This window comes from Pipistrellus kuhlii, unplaced genomic scaffold, assembly GCF_014108245.1.
Source record: "Pipistrellus kuhlii isolate mPipKuh1 unplaced genomic scaffold, mPipKuh1.p scaffold_m20_p_2, whole genome shotgun sequence".
NCBI classification, from domain to species: domain Eukaryota; kingdom Metazoa; phylum Chordata; class Mammalia; order Chiroptera; family Vespertilionidae; genus Pipistrellus; species Pipistrellus kuhlii.
This window is the reverse complement of record NW_023425515.1, coordinates 113,388,675-113,406,139: the sequence shown is the minus strand read 5'-3', so window position 1 is coordinate 113,406,139 and position 17,465 is coordinate 113,388,675. Positions and strand designations below refer to the sequence as shown.

The 17,465-nt window shown below is 35.8% G+C and overlaps 1 protein-coding gene across 2 annotated transcripts in view; it reads left to right on the top strand.

Annotated features, from left to right (window-relative positions):
* The first annotated feature begins 1,508 nt into the window (after nt 1-1,508).
* The window catches only part of SLC35B3 (solute carrier family 35 member B3), a 29,264-nt gene continuing 13,307 nt past the window's right edge, over nt 1,509-17,465 (top strand). The window contains exons 1-5 of one of the 2 annotated variants that reach the window (XM_036443642.2): nt 1,509-1,665; nt 5,157-5,450; nt 7,904-8,025; nt 13,410-13,564; nt 14,803-14,910. In XM_036443642.2, the coding sequence (XP_036299535.1) occupies nt 5,250-5,450; nt 7,904-8,025; nt 13,410-13,564; nt 14,803-14,910 (586 nt within the window). In that variant the 5' untranslated portion in view covers nt 1,509-1,665; nt 5,157-5,249. The remainder of the gene's footprint in view (nt 1,666-5,156; nt 5,451-7,903; nt 8,026-13,409; nt 13,565-14,802; nt 14,911-17,465) is intronic. The other variant, XR_004988961.2, reaches the window with a different exon arrangement.

Here is a 17,465-nt window from a genome sequence, read left to right as displayed (position 1 = left end):
AACAAGTTATAGAGGCAAAGTTTGGGACTAAGGAAGCTAATGGTAACCACCTGAAGGGTAGGGGGAGAGGAGGGAAAGGCATGGGCTTGCTCCTAGAGGGAGAGCTCACTGGATCCTCCATCCTAAGGGTTTCAAAAGTGGAGATCTTAGGGGAGGTCCCAGAGGAAGATCTTAATAGATTATCCATCAGCTCTCCAGGTGTGTCTTTTCAGGGTCTGGGCCTCCTCTGATTGATTGGGTGGCACCAGGGCAGAGGGTCATTATCCAATACAACTGGTCCTGAGGTCAGCCTTGGCATACCTTGTCTGGTTTTGCTGCTTTTCTGGGACTAGAGCTGAATACAACTGAGGCCTAGATGTTATCTCTAGGGAGGAAAGATCAGGGGGTCCAAACCAAATGACCAGCAATATGCTAGGGAAGAAAAGGTCACCCTGGGAGGGAGAGGGTTACACCCAATAATTGTCCTTTGCTAGGCACCTGAGATTTTTGCCCTGGTGGCCTTCTGCACCTGGCCATTGTCCTTGCTCTGCTCCTGTCTAATTGCCTACTACTAGTCAATAAGGATAAATGAAAATGCCTGGCCACACCCATCACTTACAATGGAAGATATCTGTGTTATCTTCAACAGAAACCAAACACCCAATACAAAACACACATGCTCTTTCTGTATAATGCCTGCGAGATTTTAAAAGTTTTACATAACTGACTGGATTAAACATATATTAATCCAATTCATTCCTTTCTAGTTATCCAAAGCATGCACTCAAAAATGTTCCAGCTTTGTCCTAGCAGTCTGTGCCTTCAGTATCATTTTAGTGTTAACTAAAAACAACTTATCACCCATCCGTCCCATCTTGGTTTTTCACATCATTACCTCCCAATAATTGCAGATGTAGCTCTAAACCCAAGGTAGATGTTTAAGAGTTTGATAGATGGTCAAGCTATGGAATTTACATTCTGAGCAGTAAGTGACACTGTCAAAACAATGCTGGCAGCACGTCTGTTGTGTTGCAAGAACCGGGATTCTGATACAAGCTGAACTATAAAGTCCGTCAGAGGCAACCCAAGTGTTACCTCAGTCCGTTTACACGAGAAAGCAGGTGCAAGTCAGGTAAGAACATGGAAGCAGAGAAAGGCATGTGGACTTTGCCTCATCTCATTAGGATCCAGTAGAGGAAAGAGAGAACCCCAAAGATTTCTAAATGCGGGGTCATCTTTCTCCTCTTGGCCGCCTTCTCAAATTGCAATGCAGGGCCATTAACAGGTCTCTTCCTGCTTGGGCGCCCAGGGGCTGGAGAAGCCAGGGAGTCCCAGGCCCCTGCTAACCATGAGGCTGCAGAGCTGAGGCTTGGACCCAGGAACAAGCGGAGCACACTTGACCCCCTTGGTGGTCACCGCACCCAGGCCTTTTTAGTGGGTGAGGAGCGCAGTCCTCGCACCATTGGGCCCATCCAGTGGGCGCGCCTGGAGGAGAGAGAGCATGCGCGAGAGGTAGCGCAGACCTTGGCCAGAGGCCACCCGGGGGGCGGGGCCGTAGGACTGCGCACGCGCGCAGAGACACATAGGCGGAAGTGGCGCGCGGCGCCGGCACCGCGAGGACCTGTTCGCGGAGGCGGCAACCTGGCGGAAGGTGCACGATTAGCCCAAGCGGAGGAGAAGCAGGAGGTGATGGCGACGGACATGGGAGGGGGAGACGCTCTCTGGCTGGCACCACCCAGTCTGGGGTCCCCGGAAGGCGAGTGGACGTGCCTCTCGGGCCTTTCGTCCTATTTGGGACCCGACCGCCCCGCCCCCGGGGCCCCCGGGAACCTCCCCTCATCCCTGGGGCACCGGCGGGGGTTGGGATGGAGAGCGCGGGTCACTCCCTCTGTGCGGATCAGAAACCTGCCATCATGGTTCCTAGGGAGGGGCGCTGCTCTCGCCCCATCCTTCCGCCTGCAAGGACTCCCTCCCTCCCGCCTGGTGCCCGGGTCGCAGGCCCGCGGCCCCGCTCAGGGCCTCGCAGACTCGGGGGAGTGTCCGTCCCCGGTCCGAGCCTGCAGCTGAGTTAGGAGCTGCTTCCGGGTTCCGCGTTACGTAGGTCACTGCAGTCCGTTTGATTAACAGTGCAAGGTGTTTGTTCTTACAGGTTATTAAATTCGTGTCGTAAACCTGCACTGGAAGCTATGCTGATCCTCCAATCTTTGCAGCTCAGTTCTCTCCCCAACCGTTTTATTTTTCTTTTCAATGTTGAACGAAGGCCTGGAGATTTGGTGTGCTAAGAGTTTTGATTTTTTTAGTGTTGGACATAATCAGGATAGCAGATGTCGAGAACTGTTTTTGGGATAAACATTTTCCAAGTGAATTGAGATAGTTTGTGACTTGGAAGAGAAAGAGATAGCAGCATTTGAAAATAATTTATATAAGTGTGTCTTATACTTAATATATATGAAATCTATAGATAAAATCCTAAGTTTAGCTTTATCGCTTGGAAAAAAAAGAGTAACCTCAAAAAGTACCCCATGGTTTCTTTTGTGTAATGATATGTGTACAAAGAATTGGGACCGCATTTATTATTCTCTGTTTTATAATCATTCCCCATAGGTCATGATTAGAATCCAGAGTCCACTTTATCTAACTATAATAGTAAGATCCTTTTATTTGTAGTAATGAGTGTTACAAAATACAGAATCAAGCTTACTTCAGATTACTTACACTGAAATGGCATAATTTCCTCATATTTTATCCTTTTGCTGTGGAGACTTCTTTTTAAGGTTGGAAAAGACTGGATTAAGAAATTTAATGAAATACTTTTGACTTCAGTAGGTCGTTGTAAATCAACATTATCACAACATTTTTAAATTTACTATGTGCTAGAAATACTGCTTTTTAATTCAATTTTAGCTGTTATTTGTGCCTCTAGGTAACTAACATTAAATATCTGTGTTATCTTTAGTTAGAGGCTTCAGGCAGTGAGTCACAGCTCTGGGGTTTTTTTGTACTTGGTTTCAAGAGTTACTGTAAACTTCTAAAGCAAAGCAAAATGTTGATCATTTAATTTAAAATGTCAACCAGTGTTAACTTTATGCTTGATTTTTTTTTTTTTCCCCCTGCACCACAAGGACATTGGTCTTATTTCTTTAGATGTTGATTAGTGTCATTAATGTCTGAAATGGAAGGGATATAACAAACATTTAAGCTCACAATTCTTGGGTTTCAGAGCTCACAGGGTCTTCATCAGTCACATCATCTGACCAATGATGTTTTGATTTTTAAAAAATATATATTTTATTGATTTTTTTACAGAGAGGAAGGGAGAGGGATAGAGAGCTAGAAACATCGATGAGAGAGACATCGATCAGCTGCCTCCTGCACACCCCCTAGTGGGGATGTGCCTGCAACCAAGGTACATGCCGCTGACCGGAATCGAACCCAGGACCTTTCAGTCCATAGGCCAATGCTCTATTCACGGAGCCAAACTGGTTTCGGCGATGTTCTGGTTAATAAAACTGCATTCTAAATGCAAGCTTTAAAAGGCAGGTTTTCTAGTGCTGATGCCTCATAAAAGCAACAGAAGTGGATTTATCTCCATGTTCATTGTAGATGCTCTGTGGAAAATTTCAGTATGGATGTCAATATTTTGGCACAGATGTCCAAGAAGTAACAGTGCTGCAGGGATTTAAGCATGTCGGGTATAGGTCTGTGGCTCATAAGGTTGCCAGTAGGTGTGTTGAAGTGATAAAGTATTAGAAAGAAGAGGAATACTATTGATTAAATAGTTTTTACTAAAGTTCAGTAGAGTCCTTCATTTAATATGTTACACTTTTAAGTTTATAGTTTTAAGTATTCAAAACAGAGTTCATTCTAGTCTTATAATTATTAATTATTGTTATTTTTCATAACATCAACTGTAGACCTACTTTTGCCCCACCATGTATAAATCCAAAAAAAATCAACAGTTATCTATGGAGCCTTCATGATTTTTTTTTTTTTTTTTTTTTTTCAGGCTAACAGAAAATTGTGTGTTTCTCAGCTTTTTGCAATCCCAAAGACTTTTTTTTCCCCAAAGACTTTTTTCTTTTGTTTTTAACAGCTTTATTGAGGTATAACTGACATATATTTAAAAATAACCTGCACATTTAATATATACAATTAGATGAATTTGGATATATGCATATACATGTGATACTATCACCATAATCAAAGTAATAAACATCTATCACCTCCAAAAGTTTATTTCCCCTTCTGTGTGTGTTTGTATGATTAAGAACGCTTGACACGAGATCTGTGCTTTTAACAAATGTTAAGCGCACAACAAACACCTTTTTTTTTTAACTATTAGCACTATATTGTATAGCAGATCTCTAGAATTTACTCATTTTGTTTAACTAAAACTTTACAACCATTGAACAACACCTCCCTAAAGACTTTTTAAATTATTATCTCCAAAGACAGCATTTTTTTACCTAAGAGATGCTATGCTGTTGCTAAAGTATATTGTCTTTTCTTTAGTTTCTCATAAACCTAGCTTTTTAAGTCATTCACAGTTGTTTGACTTTATTTTAAAATGTCATTAGCAAATATATTTCTTTATAAGTTACTGGCTTATTCTTAGTATACGAGAAGCATTAGTTGTTCTTTACTCTTCTGCAAATAAGAATTGACATTAATGTGAAGATGTCACACTGTCATGGGCTTTAAAAGTTATATTTTTCTGCCGAAACCGGTTTGGCTCAGTGGTAGAGCGTCGGTCTGTGGACTGAAAGGTCTCAGGTTCGATTCCAGTCAAGGGCATGTACATAGGTTGCGGGCACATCCCCGGTAGGGGGTGTGCAAGAGGCAGCTGGTCGATGTCTCTCTCTCATCGATGTTTCTAGCTCTCTATCTCTCTCTCTTCCTCTCTGTAAAAAATTAATAAAATATATATATTTTTTAATTATATTTTTCTACATATAACAACATAAAGGTGTGTTTACTTTGATAAAATAAATATGAGATTAGCTTTTGGAAATGAGAATGGAATATGCTTAATTTAATGATGTATGGTCCTTATTAGGTGAAGATGGAGAGTTGACATGTTTTTGGTTGATTGGAAGAAAGTGTGATTTGAAATATTATTCGGAGCATAATACTTTATGATTCAAATGTTTTGCTTACATGCCTATTTCCTTCTTTAGGACTTAGCTCAGCGAGCAAAAGAAAAACTGAAGAAAGGAGAGGAAACCAACAAAGATACCTTTGGAAAATCTGAATGTGGCAAAATAAGAACAATGGATCTCAAGTTCAACAACTCCAGGAAATATATTTCTATAACTGTCCCATCCAAAACCCAAACAATGTCACCACACATCAAGTCAATAGATGACATTGTAGTGCTTGGCATTAATCTTAGCAGATTTAGCAAAATTACTCAATTTTTCATATGCGTTGCTGGGGTTTTTGTATTTTACCTCATTTATGGATATTTACAGGTAAGAAATAGTTATTTGTTTATGGTAATTATAACAGTTATGGTCAATAAGAGCACTTAAGAGTTTTGTTCAAGATATTTTTCATTATAAGTTACTGGTTTATTCACAAATTTGAAGTTTTCAGTATAGTAGTAGAAGAGTGCCTCTTAACAGCAAATCTGCTTCGCAGAGGTCACAATTTCAGAATTCTATATTTTAAGTGAGGGAAAGAGCAAAGAAAATCTTAAATTACAAGTATGAAAAAATATTTAATAAAATATAGATAATGTAAGCATGTATTTGTTTTAAAAAATGAATAATTCAAGTATTGATTGGTTTCTGGCACATAGTTCTCCATAAAAATTTACTATAATGATAGCACAAAAGGTGTATTCCAGTTCATTCTTCATTCTTGGAGCTTAATAATAGCAGGTCAATTTTGAGAAAAGCTTATACAGATGTTTTATATTTTTCCAAGGGTATCGCTTTGATCCTGTGATCATTGAATCCTTTTTTTTTGAAACACCTATTGTGTTTTCATTCTTATTAGTTTCTTTTTCTATTTTAACTTTGGCAGAACCTTTTTTTTTTTTTAACTGTGCCAAACATTCTAACATTTCCACAGTTTGACTCACATTTGCATTGTGTTCTGGCATAGTTGTGTACATTTAACCAGCAGTAAATTCCTGACCTTCAAAGACAGGGGCTGGACGGGAGGATCTAGGCCAGTGTAAACAAAATTTTGGAATTGACTGATATTATTAATGGTCAGTTCATTAATAATTTCAGCCATTACCAACTTAGCTTTTTATGCAACTCCCTAACATGAGAGACCCCTTTGTAATTCAAGAAAAGGAGGGTGATGTGTTTTTGTTTTTTTTTCAAACACAGATATTTCTGATATGCTGCAGTATTAATTAGATTGAGCTTAATCGTTGTCTTAAATATAAAATATAAGTATAAATAAAGGTGATTTGTGACTATTCCTTAGCTTATAAAAAAGCTATGAAAAGTATTAGTGTAAAACAAAAACATGAATTAAAAATGTTAATTTTTATAACTGATTTTGCACTACAAAATGCTATAAAAATTCAGATATCACAGTGAAGAACAATAAAAAATAGTAAATTTTACCAAGTAAAATCTAGAATTCTTGCTGAAAACATTTTGTTTTTAAATATCATTTTTACCAAATAACTTGAGAGCAAAGTTAGTCATTGCAAAGGAAAATGAATTAGAAATTTATTGTACAAGTTTCATTATATGTTAATAATCAGAGACTTTAATTTATAGCTAATGTGCAAAGTTTCTTTTAAAATTAGATAAATCACTAAAAATATGCTTGTAACCCCATTATCATTGTGAAATTGACGTTGCTACTAAATGACACATAATTGCATATTAAAATAGTTTAAAGAAAATGGTTGGAGTTTTGTACTGAAGTTAGCTATATATTTATATAATCTGAATACCAAAATACTTAATCAAACTATTTTTATATTTTATAGTTCATAAACCAGAGAAATCTTAAATACTTTGCAGACTTACTTAACATGAAATCTAAATTTGACAAATTACACTGCATCCAAAATGTACAAAGTCTAGTTCAGGGTCTGTTTAGAAGCTGTTTAGTTTTTCTTTGAAAGAAAATTTATATATAAATCTTATTTTTTAATTTATTTAAAATACAGTTGAAATACAGTTGAAATGCATATTTGTGGGGGAAATCTGCTTTAGTAAAATAACTATTAGAACACCTCTTAATGACTTTTTAAGAATGTGTTTTAAAGAGTTAATGTAAATAATACTTTATGGTACAATATTATCTTTAGGCAAAATAACCATTTCCTCACAAGAAGTTTTATATATTCTGAGACACAAGATTTCAAAAAACTAATATTAAATTGATTTGAACTGATTATAGTTTTATAGGAAAACAGGCTTTAGATAATGTTCTTACGAATATGCTTTTTAAACAGTAAATGAGCTCTTGAATCAGATATCTTTCTCACTTTGGGGGCAACTCTTCTAATTTTGATCTTTTAAAAAGAGAAAGGAAAGGCCCTGGCTGGGCAGCTCAGTTGGTTAGAGCATTGTCCCAGTATGCCAAGGTTGTGGGTTTGATCGCTGGTGAGGATTTAGAGTCGGGTCAGCTAATGAATGCATAAATAAGTGAAACAAGAAATCCATGTTCTCTCTTTCCCTTCCTTTCGCTCTCTTTAACATCAGTAAATTTAAAAAGAGAGAGAGAGAAAAAGCACACAATAATGTTGCTTTGTTGCTATCCCTCACCCTTTTAATTTTTCTCCTGGTTTTCATACCTGGACATCTAGTGTCAGTTCTTTGGAAAAGCCTCCTAACTTCTCTAGTTATACCTCTAAGAAGTGTTATGAAAATGTTGTGTTTATTGGAATTTATTGGGAAGAAATTGGTTGTGCTCTTGAACTTAACAGTATTCATATATCTTTTGACAGGAATTAATATTTTCAGTGGAGGGTTTTAAGCCCTTTGGCTGGTACCTTACATTAGTACAGTTTGCATTTTACTCCATATTTGGCCTAATAGAACTTCAGCTTGTTCAGGACAAAAGAAGAAGGTATGTAGTTTGTTTGTTTTTATTTTTTGACAGTTAAGTTCACTAGTAGTAGTTAAATTTTTAGTTTTTAGCCATACAGAGTGTAATACATGAAATAAATGTAATAAAACATTTTAATACCCAAACATTTTTAGCAGTTTAATCAACTTATTAAAAATATGAATATGATATTTTCATTATACATTGAAAAAAGTAATCTTTATAAGTTATCAAATAAGAAATATAATTTAGGCTCAACATGTAGTAAGTATATTTTGAAATGAGAAAGCATATGTACATGTGTGTTTTTATAAACCTCACAGACATAAGTGTGATTACTGAAAGATTTACTAAATCAAAGTAGTAAATTGAAATGCCAGTACCTGTTTTTGTAGTGGGTTTTAAAATGTATAGTTAAATTTTGTTTTGTGAGATATATTTTGCTTAACATTGTCATATTTGTAATGTTCAGTGGCTGAAATTGCATTCTTAGACATCAGAGAAATTTCATAATATTCCTTTTCATCAAAACCAAAGAATCTTGTTTGACAATATGGGTTTTTTGTTTATTTGTTTTTTGTTTTGTTTTGTTTTTGTTAATCCTCACCTGAGGATATTTTTCCATTGATTTTTTAGGGAGAGTGGGGGAGAGAGGAAAGGACAGAGAGAAACATTGATGTGAGAGAAACACATCGATTGGTTGCCCTCCTGTAAGAGCCCCACCAAGGCCCAGGCCGGGGAGGAGCCTGCAACCAAGGTACGTGCCCTTCACCAGAATCGAACCCAGGACCCTTTGGTCCACAGGCCAATGCTCTATCCACTGAGCCAAACCGGCTAGGACTGACAATATGTTTTAAATGGCCATTTGGAAAGTGTGATTATTCTGACATATCAGAGCTAATATGTAAATATTTCACATATATGTTAGGCAGTTTAAAATGTAATAAATCACTCTAACACTGTACTGGTATTTTGTCTTCATTGATACAAATGTTTAATCCTTCAGTGAAAATATAAAATTTTTACAGCTTTTTTCTTTAATAAATTTTTCTGATATTTGTTTGGAGATAACTATAACATTTTAAATGTTTTAGTTTGTATCTTCAGTATTTTTTCGTAAGTCTAATTTCATCTCTCAACCTCTCTATATTGCCAATAAATTATTATAGCAGTGATATTAAAAATGTTTGAATCTGAGGATATCTTCTTCACTATTTTCATGCTCTGAAACTCTATAAGATTTAGCCATAGGTGATAGAACAGAAAATAAATAAATATATATGTCAAAACTAATACATAAGGAACCCCATGATTCGTTACCTATTGCAAACTGCTGGTCTTCTGTTACTTCTAAAGTAAAAGAATCTAATATTGTCTCTATTAATGAAAAATGACAAAGGAACTGCATTTCTTAAATTTTAAAAAGTACACCTCCTTCTCAGCTACCCAAATGAGATGGAGAGTGAGCCCAAAGCCATGTTTATCCCAACCATTAAACCACATGATCATACATATTTAAAGATAACATCATTTGTGTTTGATTTAAACAAAGTGAAGAGATTTGAGAGAATATATGTATAATCAAGACAATTATGAATTGAAACCTTTTTATTCTACTGCCCATGGAAAACCTTTTTATAAAACGTCTTTGGAGGTCTGTTATAATGAAAATACACCTAATCTCATATTTCTGAATTCATTTCTGAGAATAATTCATCTCTGAATTTATTTAACACATTAAGCACCATGTCAGTCACTGGTAACTGACACTATACTTTCTATTCAGACCTCATCAGTCACTGGTGACTGACAGTATACTTTTCATTCAGGCCTCAGCAGTCACTGTTGACTGACGAAATACAATTTTTAAAAAATTATATTCTTCTATTAATAAATGTTAAGTAATTTGGAGATCATAAAAAGAATGGACCTAAATATTGTTACAAAAAAAAAAATGTTAATGAATATTATTAAAACACGGTATACACAAAAATGGTTGTCCTGTATAGGTTTCACAGAATGTTAACTTGTTTTGTCAACTTTCTGGCAATATCTTGTCCAAATCTTGCTGCATTATTTTCATAGCATTTTTTACAATATCTTTGAATTTTAGATACTCTTGCAGTTTTTTGTTGTAGTTTGTGATGAGATTTTTGAGGTATATTTACAGTACTGCTACTTGGAATTTCTTCATCCTGACAATTTGTTAGATGGACAGCAAATTTCTTTTGAAATTCTGTGTTACTCAATTTCTTTTTGCTAATATTTTTAAATAAAATATGAGCATTGATAACAGCAGTGTTTAGTAGGAGCTCAAAAGCTAGCTTTTTATACCATTGCGTGGATTTTCGTAACAGATTATTATAGGCACTCATTTGATTAGATATATCAACTGCTGCTTTTTCTGCATTATAACCCACTACACCTTTTGGTTTCAAGTTGTGACCTGATCTGTTTTCAACATTCACCATTTCTGATGTATGTTTTGTTAAAAGAAGTAAGATGTCCCACTTATCTTTCCATTTTAAAATTGTTATTCCTTTTTTTTTTCTCTTTTGCTATAATTTCTCCCCATTTTAATTTCTTTTATATCACTTCATGAGTATTTCCCCGACTTCATGAGTATTTTCCCGTCGATTTGAATGTAATGTTCCTACTAAATGAGTGTTATTATCAAGTAATTTATATGCTAAATCTAAACTCATGTACCAGTTGTCTGTGTGCAACGTGTGTCCCTTATTGAATACAACTCAACAAAGAGACATTACAACATTAGTTGGTGTTGTATATTCTTTTTCTAAACTTTTCCCTGCATATACATGAAAAGCATATGTGTACCCAGAGCCACAGCACAACTTAAATATTACTATATTTGTGTCGTTTTTGTTTTAAATACTGCCTAAATATTATGCAGCCACAAATGGTATCAAAGATTCATCAATACATATAGCTTCAGATGGGTCATACTATTTGTTGAAATTTATTTTCATGTTATCTATTAGTTATTTTACATAAATGATTGGAAACATCTGTCTCCCTACTGTCTGAAAAATGCAGCATTCGTGATAATATTTCAAATCTATTTCTTGACATTATATTTTGGGGGAAAGTTTGCATATATACAGGATTACGGGACCAATATAAATGTAAAGATGTAATCTAACTAGTCCCATCCATAGAATCAATGTAAAAAAAACTTTTCATTTTTGTTTGTCACTGTCCTACACAAATGCTGCGAGTTTTCAATCCCAGTTTTTGCAACACATATAAGTTTATTTGGCGATATCCTCAAACAACTCATTAGGCACGAACAGTTAATAAGAATTCTCTACTGTTGGACATGACTTTACACATTCAAGTCTTCAAACCTAGAGCCAGACGGATAGGTGAAAGGCATAATCCTTGATTGATTACCTCTTGGATCATGCCATTCTTCAAAATCCTCATCCTCATCCTCTGATGACGAAAAAAGAACGACTCTACGTTTTTTAGGAAAACTAATTTCACTTGAATCACTTTCACACGCTTTTACTGACATTGTCACTGTTACGGGTAAAGGAATTTTTTAAACTGCACTGGGACATGAACCACAGACAACTGACTGAAGAGAAAGCATTTCTAAAAGAATACAGAGTACAGATTGTGATAGATACATACAAGAAATGTAACGCCGGCATATCGGCGAAGTCAGATATCGTGGGCTAAATGGAAAGGAAGATAAAACAGCCTTGGTGCTTAACATGTTAAGTGGCACTGCTCTATAGATCTTTGCTTAGTTTTTGTCTTTCTTTTTTTTATGAATACCAGTGTACTTGAAAGAATATGGGATTTGGAGTCAGAAAACAGGGCTTTGAGTCTTGCACTGCCTCTAATCAGCTCTGTCAAGAGCTCAGGGAAATTTTTTAACTTTCTGTTTCATTTTGAGAATCAACTGTACATGGTGGTGAAGCACATGGTAAAGTATAATACCCTAAATATATCACTTGTTAGTTTGCAACAAAGATTACCTTGTAACTTTATTACTTTAAGTTATAATTTTCCCCAGTTTCTGCGAGTTTTCAGTGGCAAACAAACGCATAAACCAATTTTAAACAGACCTAGAGTGCTGGGATTTTCATGAGTTCATAGAGCAAGTTGCTCTCAGAATTGGGCCTTTTGAATTTAGGTTTTCTGAGTTTCAGGCTGTGGTTTTTTCCTACCTGTACTATGCTGCTTTTCTAATCATTCCTTGTGATTTTTCTGGCTGGAATTTTTTATTTTCTGGCCAGTGTTTGACTAAGGTGACGTCTATCCTTACAGACAGAAGCAGAGCTGTCCTGCTTCCGTAATGGTATGCACTGGGGGTTAAACCCCACGATCAGAGTGAAAATCAGTGTTCGTGTACACTGACGCATGCGGGCATGCCAGATTATTTCCATGTGGACTTTAAATGTTGACCACTGTATTAGTAGTTAAGTAGGAAAAGGCCTCAAAATTGAAATGTAAGTGGAAATGATGCATTCTAATTGAATTTTTCCAGTAAATTATTTGCCTTACATCTAGCCATATTAAAATATGAAAGAACTTTGTTCCCTTGATTTAAACATGAACACAAATCCCAAAATAGAAACTAGATCTAAGGAGACAGCATAATGTAATTATGTGAACAGTGCTTCCTGTGTTAGTCACACCAATGTACAAGAGTATTATTTTAGACCATTAAATGTCTAGTCAAAGTGAGCATATGCTCACAGTGTTAGCCCAAAATTCTGAAGATGCCAAAGAATTTTCTTTAGAAAATCCAGATAGAACTCAAAGGAGAAGATTTGAGATCATAACAAGAGAGTCTGATTCCTCATCAGAAAGTTGGCTGTTTTTAACATTTTACAGAATACAGATGGAAATAAATCATAAAATATTATAGTAATAAATATTATGTCCAGAGTTTTAAACATGTAATTTTTCTAGAGAAATTCTGCTCCAGTTTTTCTAACAGAATGGGTGGATGTACTTTTCCTAATGCTAGATGGAAACATTAAGAAACAGAGCAATTTAGAAGTTATAAATTAATTAAGGTGCCTTTTACCATTATAAAGGCCAAAATTTATTTTTTTTTCTAAATTTAGTCAAGATAGTTTTTATACCTTATACCTACAGTAAGAATGTAAGTGGGTAATATACCACTTTTTCACACAGTTGAGAATTCTCAATTAAGATTGATTAAATAAGGGTGAATCATTACTTTTAGTGATATTCTTTTATATATAAACAAGGTTTTAACTTTAAAATAGTGATATTTAACCAATATGTCTAAAAATACTTCACAGAAATAAAAAGAGTAAGTAGGCATTTACACATTGTAAATACATTATCTAACAAGTATGAATTGGGTCCCAAAATGAAGATTTTAAAATTGTCTTTTACAGAATACCGGGAAAAACCTACATGATAATAGCTTTTCTTACTGTGGGTACTATGGGGTTATCAAATACTTCCTTGGGCTACCTGAATTATCCGACCCAAGTCATCTTCAAGTGCTGCAAGTTGATTCCTGTAATGCTAGGAGGAGTTATTATTCAAGGTATAGTAATGATGTATTTTCATCCTGTTTGAAACTAGTAGGCTATATTATAACATCTAGCATTAGGAAAAATATTAAACTTTGGTCAATTTAATAAACGTTCTAGATATTATAACAATTCTGAGTGATAATATCTGAAATCAATAATTTGAACTCAGATATAATAAAAATAGTATTTTGTTTTATTCATTTAGTCTGGAGTCTACTTACAATTCCAGAAATACTGTATTCACATATTAAAAGCTCAGAAGCACCTAAGTACCGGGAAAGCTCCTTTTTCAGTTATTTCAGTCCTGCACTCTTCAGGGCTCAGTCTCTACCTCCTTATACAAGTGGGTGGTTCTCATGTTGAAGCTTAACCTAAGCAGAACTTCTGTTTTACCAACACTGCTGGCTTCTTGACTTCCTAGAGCTCCAGTCAAGTTGCAAGCTCTTTGGAAATAGCATGAAAGAGGAGGCAGTCAAAGCAAGGAACAGCAGAACAAGTTGTTCATATCACTGTCATGAGGAATACTCATGTGTTGATAATCAAGTGTTTCTGTACCACCAACATCCTTACACAACCTGACTTCATTTTATCCATTAGTTGTCTTCCCAAAAATCCCTTTTAATTAAAGCACATCTGTCAACTACTTTGCATATAATTTCAGGATAACTATTCACACAGGAAAAAACAATGATCTCAGTCCCTATTAAAAACCGCATCTAATGTCACAACTAACTGAGCATGTATAATATTTCCTTTCCTTCCAAGAAGTTACACTACATGGTTTTATTATTTAAATGTGGCTATATTAAAACAAGTTAATACTAATCTAGTAGTTATTTGATCATGTTATTTATAAACTTAAACAGTTATATAGCCTGAATAATTACTCTGGTTACTTTGTAAACTTGTAAAATAGAAGAAAATTCATAGCTGTATATTATACATAAGGAAAAGGAGGCATTAATTTCCATAAACTTTTTAAGTGTTCATATTAATTTCCATATACTTTTTAAATGTTCATATTTCTACCATAACAGATAATATCTGAAGCATCAGTGCTCACTGATCATTTAATTTTCAGAATATCTTCTGTGACTATCTCATGCCTTGACCTCAGTGTTCTTCATATATTTTTGACAGTAGATGTACAATAAAAAGACTCCTGACCTCCTTGGTTAAACACATAGATCTAAAACTATGCTGAGTAGGTCTTTCCATTCTGAAGATGACTTACATTTCTATCACACAGGCAAGCGTTACAATGTTGCAGATGTGTCTGCTGCAGTGTGTATGAGCCTTGGCCTGATATGGTTTACACTTGCTGACAGCACAATTGCACCCAATTTCAACCTGACAGGTAAGGAATTTTTTTGTCTTCCTATTGTAGATTTTATACAGTTCAGTTTACAATAAGAATTTTTACAACTTTATAAGGATTTTAAATGACGACGTGACACCTGTAACTCTCATCCTATCTAAGAAAGATGGAATATCTAATAAAGATAAAATATGCAAATTGATTATCAGTTTGTTACAAAGATGGCTGCACACACAGCCAATAAGGAGGGAATATGCAAATTGATGCAACAAAGATGGCGCTGGACCAGGATGCCTGAGTCGTCGCCATGGCAACGAGGCAGGCTTTCCACCCCCACCCTGGCCACTCCAGGCCTCTGGGCAGTGCACAAAGGCGGAAGGCAGCAGCCAGAGCGAAGGCCCAGGTTCTAATGCCAGCAGCCAGGGAAAAGAAGGCCTATTGTTGAATAAATCTTCGTACATTGGGCCTCTAGTATCTAACATAAAGCTTTCAGACTTTCCAAATAAGATGTAGTAAAAATATTACAACTCTGGAAATATAGCAATTGTTTTTAGTACAAATGGATTCTGATGTGACAGAAAGTTCTTTGCTCAGTCAAAATCTGTTATCAAGTACAGTACATGATAGATCAATTTCTTATGGCTGAATTGGAAATATACACATGAATTGTAGGAGAATCACAGTAATTTTTTTATTCTCATTTTTTTAAGTTGAAACTTGCACATTTTTTTTTTCTTTTTAAATCACTGGAAAAATGTTTATTTGGTTAGTTATGTTTACAGTAGATGAAGGCTATATAGAGAAAACCAATAAGAGCAGGTATCTGTTGAAGAAGTTACTGATCTATTCACATATCAACAAAATTCTAATAAGACATGCCTCAAAGAATCCCAATCTGGATCCGATTTGTTGACTATCTTCAATAGACATTTATTTTTAGTAATAAGAACTACCATTTATTTACATTTATTTGTCATTGTTTTAGCTAAAGAGGGAAAGATATGCTGTGCTTAAATATTAAACTGGGTGATATAAATATGATCGTAACCTTAACGAGCTTAAAGTTTCCACAGTAGTATGTGTGTGGAATTTTGTAAATTAATTTTTTTTTCACAAGCAGAATAGGTATTATAGTATGTTTAGAAATAATTAAGGATAAAAAGTTTTAGAATCTTGTTTTCATTCTAAAGATCTTATAGAGAAACTGTTTATATATACATATTGTCATTCTCAACTGTTTAGTTTTTCTTATAAAATTATTTTAGTATCATCTCATTTCCCCATCTCCTAACCTGACAAAAATTGTATTTAAATATCTAAATCTTTAAAGAAACTCAGAACAGAAAAAATATGTGTATTACATATATATTATATATAGTACAAAGTATAGTAAGTATAATTATTTGTGAGGAAAAAGTATTACATAATGAAGAAAATAATTTACATCAGCTTCATTATTCTTACCTGTTGTTAGTCAACCTTTCTTACTAATCTGTTTAACCAGGCTACATTATGGGATTAAAATGTAACCAGTTCAGCTTCTTGGAGCTGTCCTTTAAGAACCAGAAGATATGTTCTGCACCTTGGATCATTCGGTGCAACTGATCCTTACTTCAATGAGTTTTACTCAAAGAAAACTTATTGCTGCAGGTTTTTCAACATGATTTAGATTTTTCAGAAACACTTCATTTTCATATCTGCAAATCTAAAAGGAAGAGTATATTTGAAAACTGAGAAAATTGACTCTTACTTGAGGAAAAGGCAGTTTTAGACAATGCATAGAACTTGCCAACAGTGACATGCCTTCACAATCTAGTCAGAAATATAACTATGGCTAAAGTGCCACCTTCATTTGCGCTTCTCTTACGTAGAGGTAATGGTGATAGTGTGCCTCAGTCTACGACCATATCACCCTGAACGCGCCCGACTTCGTCTGATCTCAGAAGCTAAGCAGGGTCGGGCCTGGTTAGTACTTGGATGGGAGATAGTGGCCTCATATGCAGGTGGTGAGAGAACAGAAAGAGACAATGAGGTAATGGGTATGAGAGCATGTACCCTGGTGGGAAGGGGTGATGGTGGTGATTATAATTATGGAAAGAGGTGATCTGGAGCTTCTCACTATAGCTGAAGTGCTAACTCTGAATTACGTGAAAATACTTAAGAGAATTAGAACCTAACCCTGTTTTATAATCTACTAGAGGCCTGGTGCACAAAATTCATGCACAGGTAAGGTCCCTAGGCCTGGCCAGAGATCAGGGCTGATCTGTGGGGCGATCGGTGGGGTGATTGGGGGGACCCCCACTGGCCCCTGCCTTGGCCAGCCTGGTGCTGCTCACTTGCCAGCCCTGACCCTGCCGCCATCAATCGCCTCCCTCCAGGGGGCAACCGAGGGATCCCTGCTGGCACACACCTTAGCTGTCCTGGGGCCTGCAGGTTTGGGGCAGCTTCTGCATTGAGCATCTGCCCTCTGGTGATCAGTGCACATCATAGTGACCCATCATCCCACCATTCGTTCCAGAGTTTGGATGATTGCATATTAAGCTTGTATTATATACGAGAGGCCCGGTGCACAAAATTCATGCACAGGGGTGGGG